This window comes from Eriocheir sinensis, chromosome 5 (assembly GCF_024679095.1).
Source record: "Eriocheir sinensis breed Jianghai 21 chromosome 5, ASM2467909v1, whole genome shotgun sequence".
Lineage (NCBI taxonomy): Eukaryota > Metazoa > Arthropoda > Malacostraca > Decapoda > Varunidae > Eriocheir > Eriocheir sinensis.
The window spans coordinates 14,008,827-14,034,749 of NC_066513.1; the positions used below are offsets into that span (position 1 = coordinate 14,008,827).

The 25,923-nt window shown below is 43.6% G+C and overlaps 1 protein-coding gene across 2 annotated transcripts; it reads right to left on the reverse strand.

The window, feature by feature from the left end:
• Window positions 1-4,448: 4,448 nt before the first annotated feature.
• On the reverse strand, window positions 4,449-25,531 carry LOC126984540 (uncharacterized). 2 transcript variants are annotated; one of them, XM_050838258.1, is made up of 24 exons: window positions 25,370-25,531; window positions 19,643-19,755; window positions 18,357-18,529; window positions 15,503-15,663; window positions 14,505-14,664; window positions 14,132-14,296; window positions 13,869-13,941; window positions 13,528-13,751; window positions 13,081-13,299; window positions 12,385-12,862; window positions 11,995-12,200; window positions 11,403-11,631; window positions 10,409-10,598; window positions 9,984-10,167; window positions 9,538-9,733; window positions 8,289-8,515; window positions 7,826-7,990; window positions 7,520-7,648; window positions 7,251-7,396; window positions 6,861-6,951; window positions 6,254-6,415; window positions 5,888-5,984; window positions 5,442-5,549; window positions 4,449-4,896 (listed from the first exon to the last, which is right to left on the reverse strand). In XM_050838258.1, exons 2-24 carry the CDS (start codon window positions 19,752-19,754, stop codon window positions 4,826-4,828), a joined length of 3,966 nt encoding a protein of 1,321 aa, XP_050694215.1. In that variant the 5' UTR covers window position 19,755; window positions 25,370-25,531; the 3' UTR covers window positions 4,449-4,825. The 2 variants fall into 2 exon arrangements, with proteins under 2 accessions (XP_050694215.1, XP_050694226.1); XM_050838269.1 differs by lacking the exon at window positions 25,370-25,531 and adding an exon at window positions 21,236-21,254.
• Window positions 25,532-25,923: the final 392 nt, after the last annotated feature.

A 25,923-nucleotide genomic window follows, 5' to 3' on the forward strand; every position in this document is an offset into this window, starting at 1 on the left:
TTCCTCTCCTTCCTTCGCTCTGGTCTTCCTCTCCTTCCTTCCCTCCGGTCTTCCTCTCCTTCCTTCGCTCCGGTTTTCCTCTCCTTCGCTCTGGTCTTCCTCTCCTTCCTTCGCTTCGGTCTTCCTCTCCTTCCTTCGCTCTGGTCTTCCTCTCCTTCCTTCGCTCCGGTCTTCCTCTCCTTCCTTCGCTTCGGTCTTCCTCTCCTTCCTTCGCTCCGGTCTTCCTCTCCTTCCTTCGCTCCGGTCTTCCTCTCCTTCCTTCGCTCCGGTCTTCCTCTCCTTCCTTCGCTTCGGTCTTCCTCTCCTTCCTTCGCTTCGGTCTTTCTCTCCATCCTTTGCTCTGGTCTTCCTCTCCTTACTTCGCTTCGGTCTTCCTCTCCTTCCTTCGCTCTGGTCTTCCTCTCCTTCCTTGCTCCGGTCTTCCTCTCCTTCCTTCGCTTCGGTCTTCCTCTCCTTCCTTCGCTCCGGTCTTCCTCTCCTTCCTTCGCTCCGGTCTTCCTCTCCTTCCTTCGCTCCGGTCTTCCTCTCCTTCCTTCGCTCCGGTCTTCCTCTCCTTCCTTCGCTCCGGTCTTCCTCTCCTTCCTTCGCTCCGGTCTTCCTCTCCTTCCTTCGCTCCGGTCTTCCTCTCCTTCCTTCGCTCCGGTCTTCCTCTCCTTCCTTTGCTTCGGTCTTCCTCTCCTTCCTTCGCTCCGGTCTTCCTCTCCCTTCCTTCGCTCCGGTCTTCCTCTCCTTCCTTCGCTCGGTCTTCCTCTCCTTCCTTCCCTACGGACTTCCCTTCCTTCGCTCCGGTCTTCCTCTCCTTCCTTCGCTCCGGTCTTCCTCTCCTTCCTTCGCTCCGGTCTTCCTCTCCTTCCTTCGCTCCGGTCTTCCTCTCCTTCCTTCGCTCCGGTCTTCCTCTCCTTCCTTCGCTCCGGTCTTCCTCTCCTTCCTTCGCTCCGGTCTTCCTCTCCTTCCTTCGCTCCGGTCTTCCTCTCCTTCCTTCGCTTCGGTCTTCCTCTCCTTCCTTCGCTCCGGTCTTCCTCTCCTTCCTTCGCTCCGGTCTTCCTCTCCTTCCTTCGCTCCGGTCTTCCTCTCCTTCCTTCGCTCCGGTCTTCCTCTCCTTCCTTCGCTCCGGTCTTCCTCCTTCCTTCGCTCCGGTCTTCCTCTCCTTCCTTCGCTCCGGTCTTCCTCTCCTTCCTTCGCTCCGGTCTTCCTCTCCTTCCTTCGCTCCGGTCTTCCTCTCCTTCCTTCGCTCCGGTCTTCCTCTCCTTCCTTCGCTCCGGTCTTCCTCTCCTTCCTTCGCTCCGGTCTTCCTCTCTTTCCTTCGCTCCGGTCTTCCTCTCCTTCCTTCGCTTCGGTCTTCCTCTCCTTCCTTCGCTCTGGTCTTCCTCTCCTTCCTTCGCTCTGGTCTTCCTCTCCTTCCTTCGCTCCGGTCTTCCTCTCCCTTCGCTCTGGTCTTCCTCTCCTTCCTTCGCTTCGGTCTTCCTCTCCTTCCTTCGCTTCGGTCTTCCTCTTTCTCCCTCTTTCGTACCTATCTCCATCTCTCAATTTCCCTTCCTAGCCCATCCCATCACGTGACCTTAATTACCACGTCTTTTTTTTTTCCCCAATTCTTCGTTATCCAATACCTTCGCTGTTCCTCGTATTATTTAATTCTCCATTGTATCCATTTTTATTATGCAACACTTGGCACGCATTTTCATCTCGGCTACAAACTCTTTTTCTTGCTCTTTCTCCATTGATCTCAGCTCCATACCTCGATCATTGCTGTCCTTAATTACTAACGTCCTTATTCTTTAACTAACATTTATATGGATGCTATACGATTGCAGCACCCCCATATCCCTTCTCTAGTTGTTAGTTATTATACGTAGACCCTCAGCTACCATTGGATCTAAATAGCAAGCAGGCAGTTAGCAGTAGGTAGCGGGCTTTTTTTTTTCATTATTGTTTTCTTTTTTTTACGCCTTTGCACTGTCTCCTCTGCTGTAAAAAAAAAAAAAATAAATAAATAAAAAAAAGTTCAGAAGAGCAGTTAGCATGAAAGTATTGTTAGAAGGTAGAGAAGCAACACTATGGCTGAATTTAAGTATTAGGCTGTCAATAAAAGGAGGGCAAATTATGAAGTGAAAGGCCTTTAACTTTAATTAGTACTTCCCTAAAGAGGTGTGTGTGTGTGTGTGTGTGTGTGTAGCCTTAAACAATAAAGAATGACTTCTTTTTTGTATAGAAAATCTCATTAGTAAGGAAGCATTATATGACTTCTCTGAGTCAAGACGTAACAAAACCAAAACAAACACTATAGGTCTTGACTCAGAATATTCATGTATGCTTCCTTACTAATGAGACTTTCTTTACGAAAAAGTGGTCATTCTTTGTTGATTTATGCCATAAGGGGCTGGCGATCATGTGTCCAAAGGCACCATAGGCATACGTAAATTTTTCTCAATCCTCAAAGTTCCTGGAAGTTCCCAAAAATTCTCATTGAAAGTTTCCCCAGTTCAAAATTCCTGGGAAACTTAAAACCTTCGAGGAGTAGGCAAGCAAGGTGGATGGAGCCAAGCATGGAGACGACCACCAACTGTAGAGTCCATAAGATACTGAATAATGATTGATTGATTGTTTATTGTTGCAGGTAAACAACAAGGGAGAACGGAGGAACATTACTTAATCCTCTCCTGTTGTTATTTCACACAGGATGATTACTTAGGCTTGGTTTTATACTTATGAATAATGCCATATTTAAGTTTACAGTGATACAAAGAAAATACAGTAATGATAATAAAAATGTGATGGATGTGAGGTTTATTTCCATGAATATATCACAGAGAAGCCTGGGCATTGATAACAGTATTCCCACATTCAAAATTGCTTCTTATTATTACTTCTGTATCATACATTCACAGAGGTGCATAATAATCAATCAGGGCATACTACCTGGGGGCACGTTGCCTCACCCACCCTGTGACAATATCCCACAGTAAATCTCAATGCAGGTTTCCTCCTCATCCTAATTACCTTAAGGTTGGATATGTTGACTTAGGGCTATTCAAGTCATGGGCTTTGTGGGGATCCCCTTGGCCTGCTCAGGATTCCCACAGAAACAACCCAGTGAATAGTCTACTTTGAGGCAGCGTGGCACATGCTAATTATAGCTGAAGTTGGCATTAAGGGGAAGGTATACTTTTTTGAGTGAAAAATTCGACCGAATTTGGAAAATGAGTTAAGCACACTGAAAAATATTCTTACTTTCTGGCAACACTATTTGCCCACTTTTAGGTCAATACGAGGATATTTAAAGTGATTTAAAGAGTCAGAAGTAAACAAACCACGCCTCTTAAATGTGTCAACTGTTTTGTAATTTCATAGCAATTTTTTTTTTATGGATTATTTTTAATTGGCAACATCTGGCATTTGTCCCAGGCTGCTGGAAAGGGAGGTAAGGCCCAAGGCCATCTATAGTTTGCCTCAGGCCGCAAGTTTAGTCCGCGCGCGTCGGAGTTTCATCGGGCGCCTTCTCGTCCCGTTTTCTCAATTGCAACTTATTGACCTTCCTTTGATTATATCTCTGAAAAAAACCCATTCTTTTTGTATCAGCTTAAAATTAAGTCTTCTAATGATTTTGTTTTCCATTTTTGGAATTGGTAAATGATAGTTTTTTTTTTTTTCAAAGCGTATTTGGAGATTTTGAGCCGTGTTGAAGTTTTTTTTTCACCATTAATTAACATGTTAAGGAATGAAATCAAAAATAAAATCAATTCCCGAATGATTAATCTCATCAGTGACAACTTCGAAATTAGTTTAAGGCTTTTTTCCCCAATATTTTTTTTTTTTTTCGTTTTTCATATCGGCTTGAAACTTTCTACAGGAGTAAGTAGCTATTACGTGAATTGGAGCAGTGTTTTAATTTTTCTCGAAAAATAACTTGGCCCTTAATAAACTGCAGGTGATAATGAAATAGTAATATAAATAGAAAGTGGAGATTATTTCCTCTAAAATTAAGTAAGTAACTGACAACAATATATCCTCAAGATGAGAGATATTTACAGTATACTATCCAACCAATGTTTCAATTTCATCAAAGGAAACAGATCATGTTTAATGAATGATACCAGAAGGATATTCAGTTTAAGTTAAAGAGCTGTCCTGATACTTCTGTCTTTCTGGACAACATAGGGAGGAAGTAGAATAGAAATTCTTGTGCAGTGAGGCCATTTATGAGAGAAGCATGCAGTTACCAAATTCAGAACACTTACCAAAGAGGGAAGCAATAGTGGAACAACCAAAGAGGGAAGCAATAGTGGAACAAAATTTTAGTTGTAGAATTTTAGAAGAGTTAATAAGGCATATAATAAGCTGCTTTCCCCATCCCTACATTTTATAGATGCATCTACAAACAGGAGCTGTCATTTGTATGAATTTCCACCTGCCTACGACTCCAACAATTTCAAGAGGAGAATTAAGACCAATTTCTAACAAATTCTAAGCCCCTCTTTACTCTTCAGTTCTAGTTTTTACCACAAAGGACAATGTTTGTAAAACAGGAAAAATCTATGGTTACTTTTGTTTTTGATTACCTTGTGCAAATGTGATTTCTTTACATCAAATGCACAGTGCAGTTATTAGTAACTGGATGGGCAAGTCTATTACATAAACTTTGATCTAATACTACTATTATAATTATTGGCCATGGAAACATTGTAAATAGACTCTGCATCTGCCACTTATTCAAAGCAACAATAAAACCATAATGTAACATGCCCTGTATTTTAAAATAATGATAGCTTTTTTTTTGCAGATACTTGACAGTTCACTGTCAGAATGACTCCTTGTTGCTGCTCAAAAACTACTCCAGCTTGAACATCTGCGGCTCAGCACCACACAGCTTCTTCACAGCCTCAACGCTCAGTGGAGTATCTGTTAAGAAAGTACACAATTAGGAAACCTACTTGTATCTTACCACTGATATGCACTGAGGTAGCCAATGCTTTTCAGTTCATAGTTTGTCATAGTACAAACAACGGAAATTTTATAATAATTATGAAACATTTCCTTAGCTTTTATCAGCCAATTCTGAAGTTGATATTTATTAATTTGAAAGTTTTACTAAAATGGTGATTACAAAAATTGTAGATTTGAAATCAAGGTGGCACAAATAGAGTAAATATATTGTCACACTATTTGAATATCATCAGACTTAACCATTTAGGCCAGGCAAGTTTGCAACAGACTTATCAAGAATCAATCTCAAGCAAGACTTTCACAGTTAAATATATGATTCCATCTTAATGTTTATTTCAGCAATATAGATCCTAAATGGGTCATTAAAATTAGTCTCGGTATATAAATAATACCTGACCGCAGAAATGAACGATGCTACAACGAGAGAGAGTCCCCCCAGTCACATATAGAGGAAATTCAATTCCTTCCTATGCTTTCTGCACCAAATCCAGTACACTCACCCATTTGGAACCAGGAGTCATCTCCATTCTGAGCCCTGAAGGCAGTGATGGCTTGACGCAGGGCAGACACCACCACATACGCCAGGCAGAGTGGAGGCTCTCCGGTGGCTGAAATTAAATTTGTAAATTAGTATTTTCGACAAAATCCGTTCAAGTTCAACAAGGTTGTTGCATTCACATTTGCATGGCTAACACATACCCAAGTCAACTGAGTTAATGACAGACTGACACTTAAGTTATGGCAAAAGTTAAGATAAATACCAAGATATTGAGTCATTTAGATGTTCTAATGACAAACCCTACATGCTCAAACACAGAAGTCTGTGTCTATGTAACAAATCTGTTGGCATATGTAAATTTAAAGAATATTTAACTGCTTTAAAAAAAAAAGCAATGATTAATACCATTGAAACCTTCAATTCATCCAAGGCCTTCTTTTACATTACCTTTGGAGCCAAGCACACCGTACGGATTCTTGGCGTTGGGAAGCAGCGTCACCCGGAGGTCTGCAGGAATGTCCAGGGCTGTTGGTGGCTTGTATTCCTGAGGAAAAGGAAGAATACTTACGAAGTGCATCCCTGTAGGTTTAATTCTAAAGAGATCTTGCTCTTTTTTTTTCTACTTTTCCTCCTTACCATGTTGCAGTGTTGTGTGATGATCACACTTGTACATTGTGTACATCTTTTTGTGAATCTTTAGGTGTAATGGCTTTACCTTGACTAGGTATAGTAATGGATGTTAAAATGAATTATCTCTTTTTGCAAGTTATCCTGCATGATGAAATTTTTAAGAAACAAAAAGGTCCTACGTACCCATGTTCCATTAGAAAGTTTTTGTCCAGTGGTGGGGTCAAATTTGACCATCTCCGAAGTGTAGAGGCCGAGCCCCATGATGAAGGCTCCTTCCACTTGGCCAACGTCGACATAAGGGTTCATGCTGCGGCCTGCATCTTCAATCACATCTGCTCGACGAATCTGTAGCAAAACCAATGGACTTTATATTAAATTATTGCTATTACTGGCAGTCAGCGTGCAGCTCACCCAGCTGTTCATCCTCCCTTTCGGGCTGGTCGATAAATGGGTACCTGGGGAAGGTAATAAACTGTGGTAACCCAGATGTCAAACTGGCCCTGTGTCCCAGGGTAATGGGCTCCCTCCCACCACAGGCTCAAGGGCCAATGTTACGGAGAGGAGCACCGAGACCATGCGCTGCTACAGCGTATGCCCCCAACTTTACTTTTACTGTCACAAATTTGTCAGAAAGATAATCCCCCAATCTAATTCTACTGCAAACATTTACATAATGAAATCCACCCTACTTCCAGGATCTCTGAAATTCTTATTCATCATACAGGAATAAACATGGAGACAATTTTTAAAAATTTTGTTAAAGGATTTTTTCTTGACACCATAAGCTTACCAAGTACACGCCTGTCAGCACGTCCACCTCCACCTCGAGGCAACAAGCTGCCCAGATGTCGTACCGTGGAGGGTGTTCCTTTCCTGCAGTCCTGTTAATGGAAACAAAAGGACTGCAGACTCCTAGGTGGTGTGATACTTGCAAGACCATGCAGATGTAATGAAACTGATATTAAAAACTATCAAGAAAATGCTCCTCATTTTCCTCTTGTTCTATGATTGCACCTAAGCCCTACATCTCCTGCTCCAGCTCACTCAGGCCAATGAATTCTGTAAAATACATGAAAAGACAAGTGTAAAAACAAATCCCAGAACCCAGGTGGCTTAAAAAATAAAAGTTTTGTCTAACTGTTCCAAGCACTTTTCTCCTTATAACTACCCTTTATCTTACCAGTAGCGCTCGCTCAGATCCACATCTTGGGCATAGCAGTGCTTCACCAGCTGCAGCCACTCTGGTTCCTTGCCAGATTCTTTCTTCATCTTTTCCTTCACAACATCTAGGCGCTGCTTAAGGGTTGTGCACGCCACCCTGATACCCTGGAAAACATGCAAAATTTTAAGGTGGATGATTTTGGATATGTAATCTAGCATGGGAGCAGGTGAGGTGCCAGAAGACCCCCCAACCTTGTGGCTGTCTCTATGAATGAACTTCCTACTCACGTGTGCACAAAGGTCGGTGCCGAAGGATCCACCTGTGACAACAGAGTTTGCTCCAACCATTGTGTCCGAGGCCTTGATCACCACCTGGGCCAGAGGGACACCCAGTGTATAAGCAGCAACTTGAGCCACCTGGGGAAGCATTTTACTGTTACCATGTATCCTTTGTTGTTTCCATTCCAAGTTCAGTTTTTCACAAATGTACAGTAATCAAAGGGCAAGCAAGTTTGACAAAATATAGTCTTCCCACAATAAAACTATGATAAATCATAACCTGTCGTAGACTTAAATTAACACTTAATAGTAAACCTTTGTGTTGATGCCCTGCCCCATTTCAATGCCGCCGTGGGAGATTGCTACGGTTCCGTCATGTTCGTAGATACTGACTTGCATGCCATAGCGGAACATTGAAGGGTAATCAAAACCATAGTATTCTGGCAGTACCGCCAGACCACGCTTCTTCCACCTGTTCGTCTGAAAAAGGCAGAATAGGAAGTAAATGATTAGTCAAAAAAATTAACTACTAGGTAGTAATGATATACAAGAATGTGCAGAAAAGCATAATGAAAATGTCAAAGCTGAATGGAGTATCAAAAAAATTAAATAAATAAATAAAAGATCAGGAGTATCAAAAAAAAAAAAAAAATCAGACATTAACCTATGTAATATTATATGCATATAAAGTCAACCTTCCACCAATGATAATGATCTGTACAGACCACAGTCATGAATTCCACTTTGGCAATGATATTCTGGCCTGTTAAGTGCTCACCCTGTTGAACTCGTCCACCTCAGCCTTACGCTGGGCATAGTTGGCTTTCTCTAACAGCAGGGGCAGAATTCGATCCTTGAGAGGAGTGTTCTCATGAGGTGCCCCAAGAAGGCGCGGCTCTCCCGGGGCGATGAGGTTTACTTTTCGCACCTCCAGCGGGTCCTTCTTCAGGTATGAAGCAATGTGGTCAAGTATATTCTCGATGGTGCCAATAGCATTGACATGACCTGTGGGAGAGTGGGTTGATCATTATTTCCATGTCGTGGTATTCAATTATCTGAGTGGGAGGGAGGGAGGGAGGGTGTGGGCGAGCTAAGGTAAGCAGCAAAAATATAGACAGGAAAAAGTAGGAGAAACCCCATCCAATTGTTCATAGTTTCCTTTTGGAATGGTCAATAAATAGGTACCTAGGGAAACATGGGAGAGATGAGCTGTGGTAACCCAGATGTCGTGTAGTGCGGTGACTAGGCCTGATAAGGGAGCCTCCCATAACCCACTTGGCGAGTGGGGTACCCCTTTGGCCGACTCGGTAAGGAGTGGCTCTCCCGTCACGCAGGTCGCGGGTTTAATCCCAGGCAGCCGGCGAATACCCTCTCCTTGTCTTGATTAACTTCTCGTGTGTTTCGATACACGCAGAAGACGTGTGGGGCCGAGAGAATAGTAGAAGAGAGAATCAAATCTCGGGGGCATTTCAGTCACACACCTTGAGTCCTTGGGTAATGGGTTCTTACCCACTACAGGCTTTAGGACAAAGGTGACCGAGATAAGCACTGCAATATGTAGCTATTGATTATGCCCTAAACTTTAACCTTCAGTGAGAGTCAGAGTGGTGAAATCCTGATGAAAGTGTTCCAGGAAGCAAAACAATTAACTATAATCCAACACATATGAAGTCAGTTTCGGTGGGACCCGAACTTCACAGCGCTGCTGCATCACCGCCAATACATCCCTCTCTCTCTCACGTGTCATGTACATACTATTTGAAATTGTGTATTAGATATTTTGTATATATCAAATAAGATTTAGCAGCGCTATGGCCAGAGAACTCCTCAAGTGGGTCCCGCCCAAACTAACTTCACAGCCGAGTCAGACCATATCAATGTTCATTTGAGTCTGAACAGAACCCTCAAAATGATTAACAAAAGGTCTCACATTTAGAACAATTAAATAGATAACCAAGAAAAGTGAAGTAAGAAATTAAATAGCCATCCATCCCTGCCCCAAAACATGTTTACCAAACTCATCTCACCAGGTGTTCTGCACCAGGTGTTTGCAGCAGTGTCTGTGTTCACCATGTGGGGCATGAAGAGCAGGTTAGGCACATGGTAACAGTTCTGGATGACACTTCCCAAAAAGCCCACCGGTGACTCATTGGACACATGACCTGCATCACTGTACATGTCAACTTTGAGAGCCACCACCTTGCCAGTGTCATCAAACCCAACCTGATGGGAGAAGTGAGGACAGTGATCATGACAGCAACAGAGCCAAGTGACCGTGACGAGATAATAACCGATAGGGATAACAGCAGTTGTTAAACATTTACATATTTTGACAATGATAAGTCTTATAAGGTAACAACCACACTTGGCAAATAAAAGTGATACTATTAACCCTGTTCCATTTTCCAAGGCCTTAATTAACTTACATTTTAAGACATGCACAGAGAACGTGTTCTTACACACACACACCCACCTCATATGTGGAAAGGTAGGGGTCCCGCCAACCAGCATACATCATGTTTGTGTTGAGATCTGCCACAACCCTCACTGGCTGCTGGACTTTCCTGGCCGCCACAGCTGCTGCAGTTGACAAAATGTGCTGGCGACTGATCTTGGACCCATAGCCTCCGCCAATCCTCCTCACACTGACATTGATACTGGATGGGAGTAAATTTTGGTTATACAGACTCATTTACAGGGAAGGACGATGGTTTCTCCACAAAAAAATATTAAAGTATGCAATGTGCACACGTGACATCACATGGAGAACAAAATAAGTTATATCAAATAAAATTAATAGGCAAAAATTTTATAAATCTCAAGTTGTGAAAACTATACAGCATGTAGTAACTATTTGTATTTCTTCCATGTCTCAGCAGCCCAGCACCTCCCACACACCTGTTGGCAGTGACCCCAAGCACTTGGGCAGCAGTGGACTGCGTTTCTGTGGGCCACTGTGTGGTGCTGTAGACATCATAGCCATCCTCTGTGGGCACCACCCTGGCGGCGTGTGGCTCCATGTTGAGGTGGAACTGCGAGCCTTGGCTCAGCTCCCCCTTCAGCTGGTGTGGTGCTGCCTTAAGTTGGCCTGGCAGGACAAACATCTTTATTATTATTTCAATATGGTTGCATTCAATAAGAAGTGGTTGAATAAACTTATTTTTCCAACAGTATTTCATACAAATAAGGGTAGTTAGGTTCCTGACCAAGAAAAAATACCAATTCTGTCAACACTTAAGAAGTCTGACAATCTTGTCAATGTCATTTTCCAGGAGAGGCTGTTAAGAAAGAGAAGATGGCAGAAGACTTCGTCCCAGGTAGAGTCCAGGACCTCATCAAACATTATGTGTGTTTGTAGTGCAACCTCAGTAAGTGTTAGCAAAGTAAGTGGTGGGTCAAATTCCCATCAGTAAAAAACAGTGCTGCTTGTGCATGGTGTCCAGAGTAAAATTCTGGCTTGTGACCCCACAGAAGTGCCCAGGGGTTTAGGACCGTCAAGGGAGAACATCCTAATGGAAGTCCTGAATACCCACTCTTCTGGCATAAATATATCACAAAGGGGAAGGATGGAAAGTTGGAAAGTTTTGTTTAGTCGGCGCAACATCTGAGGTCATATGCCGGAGAGAGACAGAAGGGGAAGGAATTATAGAAGGGAACAAATCCCAGGAGACGGGACACAACCCCCGATTAATACCTGGTACCCATTCATTGCTAAGGGGAAGTATGGACCAATGAAAAATTACTAGAATAGATAGTCGAGGGAAGAGTGTTCCATCTTAAGTTACCTTAATCTACTACCATGGTTACGCCCTCATGAAGCTCCTCTTAAAAGCAATCATGGCAGGCTGGCGAGCAACAAGAAGAACCACTTTGCCACCCCTGTAGGACACACCTTCAGGGTCTCCAAGGACTGATCCTTCTGCTTTGCCAGTCAAAAAGCTTATGGCCAATTCATCCCGATCCCCCGCAGCCAGCGCTTCCTTGATAGTGAGGATGGGCTTCCGTATGTCATCGTACCCCACAATGACCATCCGGGCTGCACGAAGTGCTGTGTCCCTGTCCTTGGCAACCACCAGACCCACTGGCTGGCCGGCATACTTGGTTCGCTCCTCCACAAATACCTGTGGCATCAATCATCAACACTTCAACAACCTACTATGTACCAGTTGATGATGTAATAGAAATAAGGCAGACCGAGAAAGGGGGTTAGAGAGAATAGTATATACTACATTTTCTGACATCTTCATTATTCAATCATTTTCCATGTAATGCAAATCTGTCAAATAGCACTAGATTGCTGTACATGCCATGATCAGGTCTATTCACAGGATAGGTGACCAGTGTTTATTCTCAGGGTTAGGACACAGTAGGGTTCTAATCACAAAAATAGGACACCATGGGATCTATCAAGGCCAGGACACTGGGTGGCAGAGCTTGGAACAAGACATTGGTGAAAGGACAGGACAATCTGGATCTCTACTCACAGGGTCAGGGTGGGCCCCAGCCGAGACAACAAAACTGTTTTTTCCAGGGACATCAGCAGCCGTCACAAAGGTCACCACACCACTCAGGTTGAGGGCTTCCGAGGCGTCTACGTGGGATATCTTTGCATTGGCTTGTGTGGCCTGCACCAGTGCCCCGTGGAGCTCACTGGGCAGGTAGGGAATGTCATCAAGGTATGTTGCCTCACCTGTGAAGGAAGGCACAGATAAAGCATTACCAGAAATTCCATGGCAAGATCTGTGGTCTAAAATTACCACATAAGGTATATTCTCATGTTAATGATGGACCCTATTGTAAGTGGTAGTATAATGATGAGACAATCATTCCCTCCCTAAATATGTATAAACCCAAGCCTGCCAAGAATAACTTACCAGAGATCTGAGTAGCAGACTCCAGCTTTGGCACTGGCTCCCCAACCGGCCAGGCCTCCCGGTCCATATCAAACTCCTGTTTTCCACTGGATAGTGGCCGCACAATGTTTGGCCCACCGCTGGCCAGCTCAGGCTTTACCTTGTCACCCAAAAATCCTATGATGGTTTTATACAGCAATGCCTGAGAGAGACTGCGACGGTATGCAGGGGAGGCGTCCTGTGGGAAGCTGTCAGGCTGCACCTCTTGGCCAAGTTTCTCAGCAGCTGCCACAACCGTTGGTGCATCAGTAATCCGCCGTCTTGTCAGGAAGTCCTCTGTCTGAGCAGCATGAATGAAGTTTGGATTGATACCTCCCAAGAGGATGAGGGGCTTTTCAGTGACCAAGAAGCCATTTGCAGGGTCCACCTCCATCCTGAAGCAGGCGTTGACATAGGCATGTGCATTCACAGCTCGTGGTGTGATCTTGAATGTCCGCAACTGAGGAGAGATGCCAAGACATTACTTTGAGGTGCACATTGTAACCATTCCCTACTCCTCTTACTCCTCCCCTCTTTCTTTACCCAAAATGAACCTCTTCCTTTATTCATCATAACCATTCCCTACTCCTCTTATTCCTTCCCTCTTTCTTTTCCCCAAAATGAACTTCTTCCTTCATTTCTGTCAATCCTTTGCTTGCATCTCCCTCAATCCCTTACCTTGGTGTTGGGTGATGCACGTGGAAGGGTCACCGAGAGGATGACCTTCCTGAACATGTCTGTCCTGAGGAACTCCTCCAGATCCATGTGGGTGATGGTGGCATCCTCTGCATTGCCAATGGTCAGCTCTGCCTTGCCAGCTAGGAGGGTAAGGAAAATATCCGACTGGAATCCTTGATGAGCGTGTTTCAGCATCAAATTGCCAGCCCAGCTGCCAACCTGATGAAAGGAAGAGCAATGTTACTTATAATGATTTGCTATACATCAATCTGAACGTATTTTATTGAAATTTTCAGCTTTTGTGGAACTCAAGGCATAAGTGGCCACTCTATTGTAGAGACCATGATTGTCAAAAAACTTTCAAGAGATATTCCACCATCATGTCTGGATGAGAAAAGATTGCAGATACAAGGAGTAATATTGTTACACTATCCTGCTTGCACTAACATTTCTGACTGCCACGTTGGCCACCACCTGCCAGTGGTCAGCGAGGACCTGCAGGTACTCAAAGCCTGGCACTGCCCTGGCCATGTGCTGGAACACCTCCATGGCCCTCGTAAGGTTCACATTGGCCCCTAGCTTGAGAGGCTCAGCCAGGGTGGTGGCATACAGCTCTTTGACACCATCCGTAGATATGTAGACAGAATATGGACCATCGTTCTTGAACACTCCTGTTGGCAAGGATCAGTGAATTAATGCATAAGAAGAATAAAGATGGGTAGAGATAAAATACAAAGGAATAGTATTAAAAAAATAAGAAGCAATACATTTGAATTCATAAATGGTACCTTGTCCTGTGTTGCCCACAACAATGCGGTATTTCTCTTCTGTACCAACAGTGTTCAGTATATTGTAGATGCCCTGCAAATGAAAAGTTATTAAAAGCTCCAAGACTATTAAGGTATTTATTTTATATTTTATATGCCAATCAAAATTTTCATGAAATTGAAAGATCATACAAAATCACTTCCATATGAAAATTGCACATAATTCTCTTTAGAGACAAACAAAATTATTTATAAAACCATAATGAAAGTACACTGCCACTAACCTCCACGGTGGTTGGTCGGAACCAGCGGACGGAGCCAACAGAAACCTCAAGTGGCTCTGGAACGGGCAAGGGTGCGGTCCTTTCCCTGCAGCCACCACCTTCCTTACCCTTGCAGCCTCCACATCCATTGGTGCCGTTCTTCTGGCACCCACCATTGTAAGCCTCCTAAACAAGAAATATACAGTCATACCTCGGTTTATGAGCTTAATTAGTTCTGGAATTTTGCTTGTGAACCAAAACACTTAAATTAACCAAAATGAACCAACACTGTAATGCTGAAAACACAAAGATTGTACACTAGAGCATAAATTAAGCAGACACGACATACATACCATACTATTGCGCACACACACACACACATGCACACACACACCTCTATGTCCACCAGTCTCTCCTTCAGGCTGGGGTCAGCATCCACCGTCAGGGACTTGAAGGCGTCCAAGATGGGCCGGTAGCCAGTGCAACGGCAGATGTTCCCGTCCATGGCAGCCTCAACCTTGGCAGAGGTGAGGGAATCCGTGCCCTTAGTCTGGCTGGGAGGTGAGGAGGGGAGGATTGAAAACATTAGGAGGCTGTAGGGCAGTTGACCTAACCCTGAGAATCACAATAATTTACCTTTTATATACCTTAGTCTCATTGTCTTACTTCGTTTTACTTTCTCCTTCCATTCTTTACTTTTCTTAATTTGTATATTTAGTTTGTTCTTTCCTTAAATTTCTTTGTTTCATTGCATTACTTACCTTAATTCTTGCCTGCATTAGGACGGAGTCACTTTTGTATTGAATAAATTTAATAACATTCTTCACTGATGGAAATGTTTCGAGCTCCCCAGATTGAATGGAAAATACAGATAGAACCTAAAATTGTATGAGGAATAGTGCTATACGACCACCAAATGACATAAATTCTGCTCAGTTATGCTCAATCAGAAGTGTCGTTAATTAATGTGCACATCAATTACTTCATGTTTTAGGGTTCCTATTTTAAAGTGAAGGGCCTCAACTTTAAAAAAATGTTAATTGTATGTCATTTGCTGATCGATGCGTCCACTTACTGAATGATATTGTAGTACTGTCCTACACAGAAGAAAAAGAATCATCCGCAGCAAATCATCATCATTGCCAGTGCCTGATAGCATAAATAATCAATAAAGAATAAAACAAAATCAAATAAAAATAAATAAAGTACAAAATAAAAATAAGTCAAATAAAGCGAAAAAAATAAAAACAAATAAATAAATGAAAAAATCGTCAATGCCAATACCTGATAATATGAATAAATAGAAAATGGGATAAGAGTGCCAACCAACATCAGTAGATACAACATGGGGCAAATAATGGCAGTCAAGTCATGAAGCAGCCAGACACTCACCCATACATCGTCATGATCATGCCTGGCGAGCAGAAGCCACATTGAGTCCCATAGAACCCGTGCAGGGCCTTCTGGATCTGGTGATAGCCCTTGTAGCGGTTCCCGAGGCTCTCCACCGTCTCTATGCTCCACCCGGCACAGGCATACACCAAGGCCTGGCACTGGAACAAGAACAACACAGGAAGATGTATACCATTCTCTTTATTGCTTGCATCCTCTTCCTTATTCTCTCCTTTCTCGATCTCTATCTCCTCTTTATCTTCTGCCTCCTCTGTATTCTCCTCGATCTTCTCTACATTTTCCTTCTCATTCTCTTCTCTCTACATTCTCCATAAACCATTGGCATTATCTTTATATTGCCTTCATCCTCTTCCTTATTCTCTCCTTTCTCGATCTCTATCTCCTCTTTATCTTCTGCCTCCTCTGTATTCTCCTCGATCTTCTCTACATTTTCCTTCTCATTCTCTTCTCTCTACATTCTCCATAAACCATTGGCATTATCTTTATATTGCCTTCATCCTCTTCCTTATTCTCCTTTCTCGATCTCTATCTCCTCTTTATCTTCTGCCTCCTCTGTATTCTCCTCGATCTTCTACATTTTCCTTCTCATTCTCTTCTCTCTACATTCTCCATAAACCATTGGCATTATCTTTATATTGCCTTCATCCTCTTCCTTATTCTCTCCTTTCTCGATCTCTATCTCCTCTTTATCTCCTGCCTCCTCTGTATTCTCCTCTTCTCTACATTTTCCTTCTCATTCTCTTCTCTCTACATTTTCCTTCTCATTCTCTTCTCTCTACATTCTCTTTTTCATAATGCCATTCAGCTACTTATTTACGGTGCCACTATAAAAAAGCAATACGGTTATAGAGTTGTGAACCTCGGAAAGTTTATTCTTGATAACCCTTTAACTAGCCCTTTTAGTGGTCGATTGTGTACTCCATAATACATTCTTAAATCTTAAATACCAATCTTAATGCCCTTGATACTTTACATGACGATCTGAACTTTGTAGAACACAATGAGACACTTTCGTATCACATCTTTCTTTCGCCATTGCTTGGAGTGCCTAGCTTCGAATCAGCGGGCCTGGGTTTCGAATCCCGGCCTGAGCAGTCTGAGCAGCTGTTGAACTTTCTTCTTGCAAAACGTCACAAAATGCTAGCTATGTAACCAGTACGAGAATGTGTTGGAAGAGCCAAGTGTGTATACTAGTATTCATAAGCCGTAACTTTCATGTCATTCCACTATCCGGTTATTTAATACAATGAGTATCAGATTATAATAATCTGATACCACTAAGCATGTGGCGCGCGTGTGTTGAGAGAGGCGGCGCAGATTATTAAAAAAAATAATAAAACTCGCAAGGGTTCATCACAAAATAGCAGTTGACGTACTCAAGAGAAGATACCCCAAACGTGTCCCTAACAGTCAGAAGTAGACAACATTACGTATCGGGCAGAGACTATAAAAAAAAAGCACGCACAGTGCACCCCTCTCGCAAACCCTGCCACCTCGTATCAGGCCTCGTATCATGATAGATCACCGCTTCCTATCCATCAGGCGCCACAAGCAAAATAATCTCTCGCCACACGAATTAAGCGAGTTCTCAAGTGGCTCCTTGACCAGACGTGATGACTCGAGATCCGCTAATTAGTTTATATTAATGATGAATTGAATGTTTAAAGTCATTCTTTGTTCAATCAATAAGTACGCTGCGAAAGGGAAGGGGGGGAGGGGGGCGTGGAAGGCTTAAAACTCGCTCCAAAAATTATTCTTGGCCCACAATGACATTCTATAAAGTAATGCGATGTATATAAATCTGAAGTGCATCTTAGAATATAAAAAAAGTCACAAAGTAGATTATATTCAGCAATGCCTCTTAATTACGACAGCGCAATTTCCGTAGTAAGTATAGGTATTATGCCAACTATAACTGATATTATGTTATGAATATTAGCTCATCACGTTCCCTAATGCCCCCTCTTCACAGTCTCCATTATCTTTTGCTTGCATTCTCTTCCTTAGTCTCTCCTGTCTCGATCTTATCTCCTCTTTATCTCCTGCCTCCTCTGTATTCTCCTCTACATTTTCCTTCTCATTCTCTTCTCTTTACATTCTCCTTTTCATAATGCCTGCCGCCTCCTCGGTCTCCTTCCTCTCTTTTTCACTTTTTCTTTACTTTTACTCCTTCTGTCTCGTGTTCTTTGTCTCCTCTCGGCATTCTCCTCCTCTTCACATTGCTTGCATTCTCTTTCTATTGCCTATATACTCCTTCTATTGCCTATATACTCCTTCTATTGCCTATATACTCCTTCTATTGCCTATATACTCCTTCTATTGCCTATATACTCCTTCTATTGCCTATATACTCCTTCTATTGCCTATATACTCCTTCTATTGCCTATATACTCCTTCTATTGCCTATATACTCCTTCTATTGCCTATATACTCCTCCTATTGCCTATATACTCCTCCTATTGCCTATATACTCCTTCTATTGCCTATATACTCCTTCTATTGCCTATATACTCCTTCTATTGCCTATATACTCCTTCTATTGCCTATATACTCCTTCTATTGCCTATATACTCATTCTATTGCCTCAATATACCTTCTATTGCCTATATACTCCTTCTATTGCCTATATACTCCTTCTATTGCCTATATACTCCTTCTATTGCCTATATACTCCTTCTATTGCCTATATACTCCTTCTATTGCCTATATACTCTTTCTATTGCCTATATACTCTTTCTATTGCCTTTATACTCTTTCTATTGCCTGCATTTCCCTTCTTTCTCTCCTCTTTCTATTGCCTGCCTTCTCCTTACTGCCTCATTCCTTCACTCACCGCCTGCACGCTGAAGGTCTTGGTGCGCCCCTCGTTCTCGTGGTCGGGCGCCGTGGCCACCACTGTGCACACGCCGCAGCCGCCCTCGCGACACAGCGCCTTGGTGCCCGGCGACTTCACCACCTCCCGGATAAAGTCCACCAGCCGCGTCCATGGAGGCACCTCGGGACCCACTGCAGATAGACAGAGAGATGCGATGGCTACCTCTACATTAATGCATTACAGCGCGCTACATAATATCGCACAGTCCCTACTGAACCCAAAGCAAATTGCGTGGTGCAGGGCAGGGACTATGGCCTTGAACAAGCACTGGGGGCAACTTACGTGCCAACAGTCGCCAGCCTCTTGCCTCGCAACGCACTGTTCATCAAAGCATTAATTCACAGCGAGAACATCATACTCCTCGATCACGGCAAGCTGGCAACCGCTCGAGGACAAAATACGAACAATTCATATCATGGTCTTGAGAATGCGATTGTGGATTACCTTGCAGCCTAATAACGTGTGTGTGTGTGTGTGTGTGTGTGTGTGTGTGTGTGCCAAATAGGTCAAGAGACAGTCTGGGTGTGGTCCCCAACGAGAATACACGAAATTTGACTTTAATAATGAAGGGCCACGAGGCGATGTTATTAAAGGTCTCCTTCCTCTTCAAAACAGATGTCATTGGATTATTTTGACTTCGTTCCACGCCTTGCAGGCCCACGTGGGTTGGTAAGACATATACATTATTTAACAACATAGCTTTTAATGATAGTGATGATAGTGATAGATGAACATTAGGGAAAGCTACTGTCCTGAAAATACTACTAATCATCAAATATAAATTTAATACCGATGAATCGCTTGTATTCATGAAGTTTATTCAGAAGAGAATAGTGACGCTGAACAGTTCCTTTAGACCCTGGTGGAGCGGAGCGTCACGCAGTCTGCATAATCGACAAAAGATGACTTCAATAGCAGTGCCAGCTGGGTGTGGCATTGGAGCGTGGAGTCCGCATCCTCACACACCCACGAGAGAGAGAGAGAGAGAGAGAGAGAGAGAGAGAGAGAGAGAGAGAGAGAGAGAGAGAGAATGTCAGTCAAGTTTTCTCTTATCCTGCCACATCCACTCATCTTTAATGCAAGCTAATAAAAAAAAATTAAAAAATCATTTCTGTTCGGGGGAAGAAAAAACTGCCTACCTAAAACTTTACAAATTTTTATAATGATATAGGTTACTGGTTATGCTTAAAAATATGAAAACTTCCCTACAGTACTCTGCATTCTTGACCTGTGCAGCCCCTCACCTGTGTAGGTCTTATTATTGATAACGAGGGAGATGGTGCTCTTCACGGGCGTAGGCGGATCAGGGTCGGGGGTGACGGCGGCAGCGTTGGGACCACCTCTCTGGGGAGCCATTCTGCAGCGTAATGGAAATAGATTGAGGGCCACTTTCACAGTTCGCCATGATGGGTTAGTAAGCCTCCAAACCAATACCAAAGACTTCGAAAATTCCTTGTGTAGTGTTTGGTGTTCATGTTTTAGTTAAAAAAAATTGAGGAAACTATACGGGAAATCTCGTGTGTTGTATCGAAAATCTAACCATTGTGGAGTGTAGAAGATTGAAGAGTTTGGTTTGGACGATTACAAAGACACTGTGAAAGTGTCTCTAAAACAAACCAGATCACTAAATCATGTGTGCAAATACGGCAGATGCACTTCCGACCAGACAAATGCAAACTAGCTGTTAAGATTCACCAGAGCTCACAACCCCATCCATCACATTTACACTCTCCATAATTCAGAACTAGAATCAGTCCACACACACAAGTATCTTGGTGTCCACCTATCCACTAACCTTAAGTTCAACACCCACATAGACCACATCAGTGCCACAGCCAACCTAACTCCGAGGTTCCTGAGGAGGAATTTACACAGCTGCACATCTGACATCAAACACATAGCTTAAGACACACTTGTGAGACCAACACTTGAATACTGCTCCACGGTGTGGGATCCTTACACACACAAACATTGATAGGTTAGAATAAATCAACACCAAGGCGGCTAGGTTAATTACAAACAATTACACTCGAACGCCTGGCATCACAACACGGATCAAACAACAGATAAACATGGAACCTCTTCACTTACGCAGACAAGCACACACTTATACATTTATGTACAAAATCACAAACACTCACATTGACATTGACCCACATATATACTTACACAACGCAGTCAACGTACTCGTAACACACACATCCATAAATACCAAACATATCACACTAACACTGACACATACAAGCACTCATACTTTCCACGCACCATAAGTGACTGGAACAGCCTTCCTCAACAGATTTTAAACTACGGTACAATAGACTCATTCAGAAAACAAATACACACTCACTTGTCACCACAACACATCAACACTAACCATTACACTTGATTCACTTCCCTCCCCTGCACACTCGGCTCCCCCGTCCCTCCAGCAGCCTACACAAATATGCGTGTTATGCACCTGTACGTGTGCCCTGCGCATCATGTATCCAGATCCAGACCTAAGCATAGATGTGCAAGATATCATTAGAGTATCGGGCACAATTACCAAGACGAAAAGCTCAACTATAGCGCACGTATCGGCCAAGCATCGCGAAATAAAAAAAATTCTTCTAGCGAGCACAAAAAGATCATATGACAAGCCCTCAACACACCTCATTCCAACACTATATCAACCGGAGGAGACAAATCATTATGCTAACTGCTCAATTCCGTGTACCAACAATCACAACAGGTGGTTAGAAGCACCAACACTTGTTACTCAATGTTTAGGTTCGTTTCAGTCACCCGAAGCACATGCCTGTAGGGCGTAGACTATGCTGAGATCAATCATTTTTTACCTTTTCCAGTAATGTAAACACGCAGGTGATAAAAACGAAGGGAAGTGAAGGTCCGAGGGCGATGGGGAGTTATATGTTTGCAGTTTCCAGCACAGCAGCCAGCACTGATTTGGCGCTTTCTCTCCCGATCAACCTTCCCTTACCCGTGCAACATCACAGTGACTTGGAGTTTCCTCCCACGTGCACGCCTGCTGACTACACATACACGCAGCGCTGTGGGATACTCTTATATAGCTGCGCATGGGATACCATCATATAGGATATGAGTGCACGTTTCTTTAAAGATACTTTACTCGAGATGACAGGAAGACAAGGTGTAATCACAAGTAAGCATTCCTGGAAACACTAGAGACATTGGTCCGGGCATCTCGAAACCCTGGAAACACCGATATCAGGATTCTCACATCATCACATCAATGCTTTCCTGGCTATTAATGAGGCCCATTTATAAGAAGACAGAACTACCTTTAAACGGGCTGAGCGAAGGCTCCCTTGTGACTTATTTTTTTACGTTTCCGCCTATGGCGCCGGTAGGAAAGTGTTTATAGTGGCCCCACTCACCTCTTTCACAAAAATCCTGCACGTCACATGACAATAGCCTATATTTATTCCATACACCTTCTCCACATACCCTTGCAAGATCCTTCTTATTCTGAGGCCTTTCCCGTCCCTTATCACCAAATCACGAGTCACTGTTGTTGTCAAGTTTGAATCTGCAGCATCATGTTCTTTTCTAACCCTCCGAGGTGAAGGGGGAGACTCCAGCCCGAGGCAAAGAGTGTGTGGGCAATGGTAGCCGTCCGTTTGGCTTCCTCGGATTGTTGACCATATAAATAACGTTGTATTCTATATTTCTATGAGAGAGAGAGAGAGAGAGAGAGAGAGAGAGAGAGAGAGAGAGAGAGAGAGAGAGAGAGAGAGAGAGAGAGAGAGAGAGAGAGAGAGAGAGAGGTAACAATCAGGTGACCCGGATACAGCACGAGGACGTAGATTGGTCAGAATCATCAAAGGGTACTACTGTCCAAGACCAATAGACAACTACTGCCTCGGATGTACGTATGTAATCGTACAGTGTACACTCTACGCTCCCAGGTTCCGCAGTGCAGGGGATACAAATGTGCGGAGGAATGGACCCGATATACATCTTTTGGGACCAAAGACTGATCTTTACCTATATATTTATTCGACGGGGACTTTTTGATCTACTGCCCATAGCGACTGCAGGCTCTCATGGCCACGGGGCCTTTTGGTCGGCTCCAGCCCGTCAGTTACACACACACACACACACACACACACACACACACACACACACACAACCACTTTATAGCTCAGTGAATACCGGTATCCTTTGCCGGTCACGTGCCAGGCTGAGGTTTGATCCGAGCTCAGACCAGTTGAGGTTTTACTATGACAGGTGCGGTTACTCGTTAGCTACTCTTGAGCAAGGGGATAGGGGGGGTAAGGTCCCATAAGTACCCACAAGAGCTCTTTTCTGATGGGTACTGCCCGGAGTCCACGAGCCCAGCATGTCATCAGACCATGGATGAACAAACGTCTGGGCGCGCGAGTGTTGCGTCCTTCACTGTGACTTGACAGGTCCATGACAGCTTCGCTATCTGAATGGCGTCGGCAACAAAGCTGATTGGAAAGATTCGTATGCAACGTTTACATCAGCAGTTATACAGCAGAAGCGGTGGCGGAGTTGTTAGAGTGCGGGCGCGGCGTCCAGGAGTATAATGTTTTCATAATCGCATCCCGCCCGCCACCACGAGTTGGGATTTTTCAGTCGCCACTCTGTCACCGCAGGGTGGCATTACGGCTAAGTGTGCAGCTGTGACGGCATTACTTGCCGTTATTCAACGAGCGCAGAAGAAGAAAAGACGAGTCTGGGTTCGGTCATGGCTGAAGAGAAGGGAGGGAGACCCATGGTGTGTACAACATCATAACTTTCTTCAGCGTAGACTTAAATGAGGATGGCTGTGGTACCACAACTCGGGATGGTCCCCGACTCTAAATATTAAAGAATGCATAATACCGGAGGACCAATGAACTCTAGAACTAGGAGCGAAGGTGATCATGGCGAGTGTTTACTTCAGCTGGGCGGTCTTGGTCTTGGTCAGGGATCCAGAAATCAAAATAAAAACCAATACTAGTTTTCACAATACTATAAATTATTACAAACACCATCAAACATCAAACGAGTATGTGAATAAGTTCTCTAATATCATGGGTATACGGATCCAATACACTAGGCAATATATATTGTTATGCCGGACGTGTTACTTGGGTTCCGTGTCGCCGTCAGGAGACTCCGTGGGAGGGAGATATGTAAACACTTCGCACAGCTTCTGTAGTTTAATATTCTTCCTTAGTAGTACACTTCACTCTGACTCTTCACTTACCACTAGCTTACTATGACTGGAACTGGGACTCTCTCGCCCTCTTCTCCTATATATATCCAGAACAGCACAGTCTAGAATGTTACAGTATATTTTAGATCATACAAGAACATTTAGCAAAAATATATGCGAGTTGGCAACACTTCCCGCCTGGCGCCTGGCCGCGCCCCGCGGGGCGCGGACGGCTCGCCTTGCTCCCCGCCCCCTTTGCTCGTTTCTCCGGGAGCCTTCTAGAGGCCTATGGTCGCCGGGGGAAGCTTCCAGCACAACAATATTATTCACATATCGGTGCACCAAAGCTCATTTGACTGCCAGCTCGCGGCTCGCCGAGCTGCTCCCCGTCCAAGCGGCGAGCTAAACGCAGGAGCAAAAGCTCGCGAGTGAGCCATCCCGCGAGCAAAAGCTGTCAGCAAAAGCTCGTGTTGGGGCATGGCATTCTAGAGCTAGGCCATGGATGGGGCCGACCATCAAGCCCCACCAAGAAAGCCTACCGGCGCCATGTGCAGAACGTTAAAAAAATATAATAATAATAAATCTGAGACAAATTGTAGTTGTCATTATCAACCTGTCGATGTGCGGAGCGTTTTCATTTCCTCAAACGCCTAATCCTCATTAAATTTTGTCCAGAGTTACAAACCATAAAACAAAAGGGTACATAAAACAAAAGGGTAACAAATTAAAGTGCTAACTGCTTAGTCATTAAAGTACTACTGCTCATTCATGGCTAAGGTCAAGGCTCAAAAAATTAAGATAAAACGCATATCGTAGATTACGGCTGTGCTGGTGGCGGGCTGATAAAGGTAGGCCCAACCCGTTACAAATGAAATCACCGCAACTAGGGACTCTATATATAGGCCGCCGGGCTATCTATTACACATCTCAACAGCTTAACACTACCACCATCCCGCACCTCCCTAACCTAAATATAACACTTCCACAGTTCAGAGTAAACCGCGAACAAGATGCATTAGGTTTGACAAAGTGAAGAACAAATACTTTACACTCCCTTGTACCTGTACACACCTTACTAAATAAACGGCGGAATGACACCACTAAAAATTTACCTACCTCATCTCTCTCTCTCTCTCTCTCTCTCTCTCTCTCTCTCTCTCTCTCTCTCCTAGTTCAGACCAAACCCCAAACAAGTTACATACATCGTTTGACAAAGTGACGGAAGAAAAAAGACAAAATACACTCCCGGTATACACACTAAAGCGTTGAACACAACACAACCATCATATCTAACCTTAAAAAAATATTAACAACACTACCCTAGTTAATGTTAAATCACAAGTCGCATTTCGTCTGACAGGTGAATAAAAATAAATGAACAGCAGAACACACTCTCCCTTATGCATTCTCAGTAAAGCCTTGAAATAATACAACACATACCGTTACCCTCTTCTCCCTCAAACCCTAAACAACATTTCCGTAGTTAATATCAAACCTCTAACACTTATTTGCATTTCGTTTGACAAGTGAACAAGAACAAACAAATAGGACGATATAACAACCCCATCTACTTATACACACACACACACACACACACACACATACTCTTCTCACTAAACCAAGGATTCTAAAGTTTATCTTCTCTAGGCTCCTTGTACTAGAAAGCGTGGGAATGACAGCACGTAACTCCGCCCCTATAGTTCATATCAAACCACAAACACATTGAATTTTCTTGGATAAAGTGAACAAGAACAAATAAACGGGATAATATACACTCACTCACCTGCAAACACCTTTCCCACTGGAGCGCTGGAAAGATACAGGTGGCAGACAGGTAGATGACGGACGTGACGAGCGGCGCAGCGACAACCTAACTCGAGGAAGGTTGAATGACGTCTGCTTAGTGCTGAGTAATCCTGAGTTTGTGGTTAGTCTGGCGAGATTCCTTAGAGCGATGCCAGAGTCTCCAACTCACACTATCGTACAGGACCTTCCATGTGTATACCTTTTAGCTCATACTCTTTCATACACCAATGCATTTCTTCACACTGATAGGCTATGATTCGTCTGTTTCTCAGCACTAGTAAATGGCTACGTTGATGTTGGAGCACAGATAGTTTTTATATGAGTGAAATGCCGGAAAGACTGTTAAGCGGCACCTATTATCCTTGCACTCCCCCCCACCCCACCGCCCCTCTCCCACACGACGCCTACCGTTCATGCCTCCCTCCCAGCCCTCCTCTCTTATTGATGTTATTTGGGATACATGTTCACTATCACACTTGCAGCATATAGCCTTATAGTAATCTCCTGTACAAAGTTTTAGTCGTGAATGCT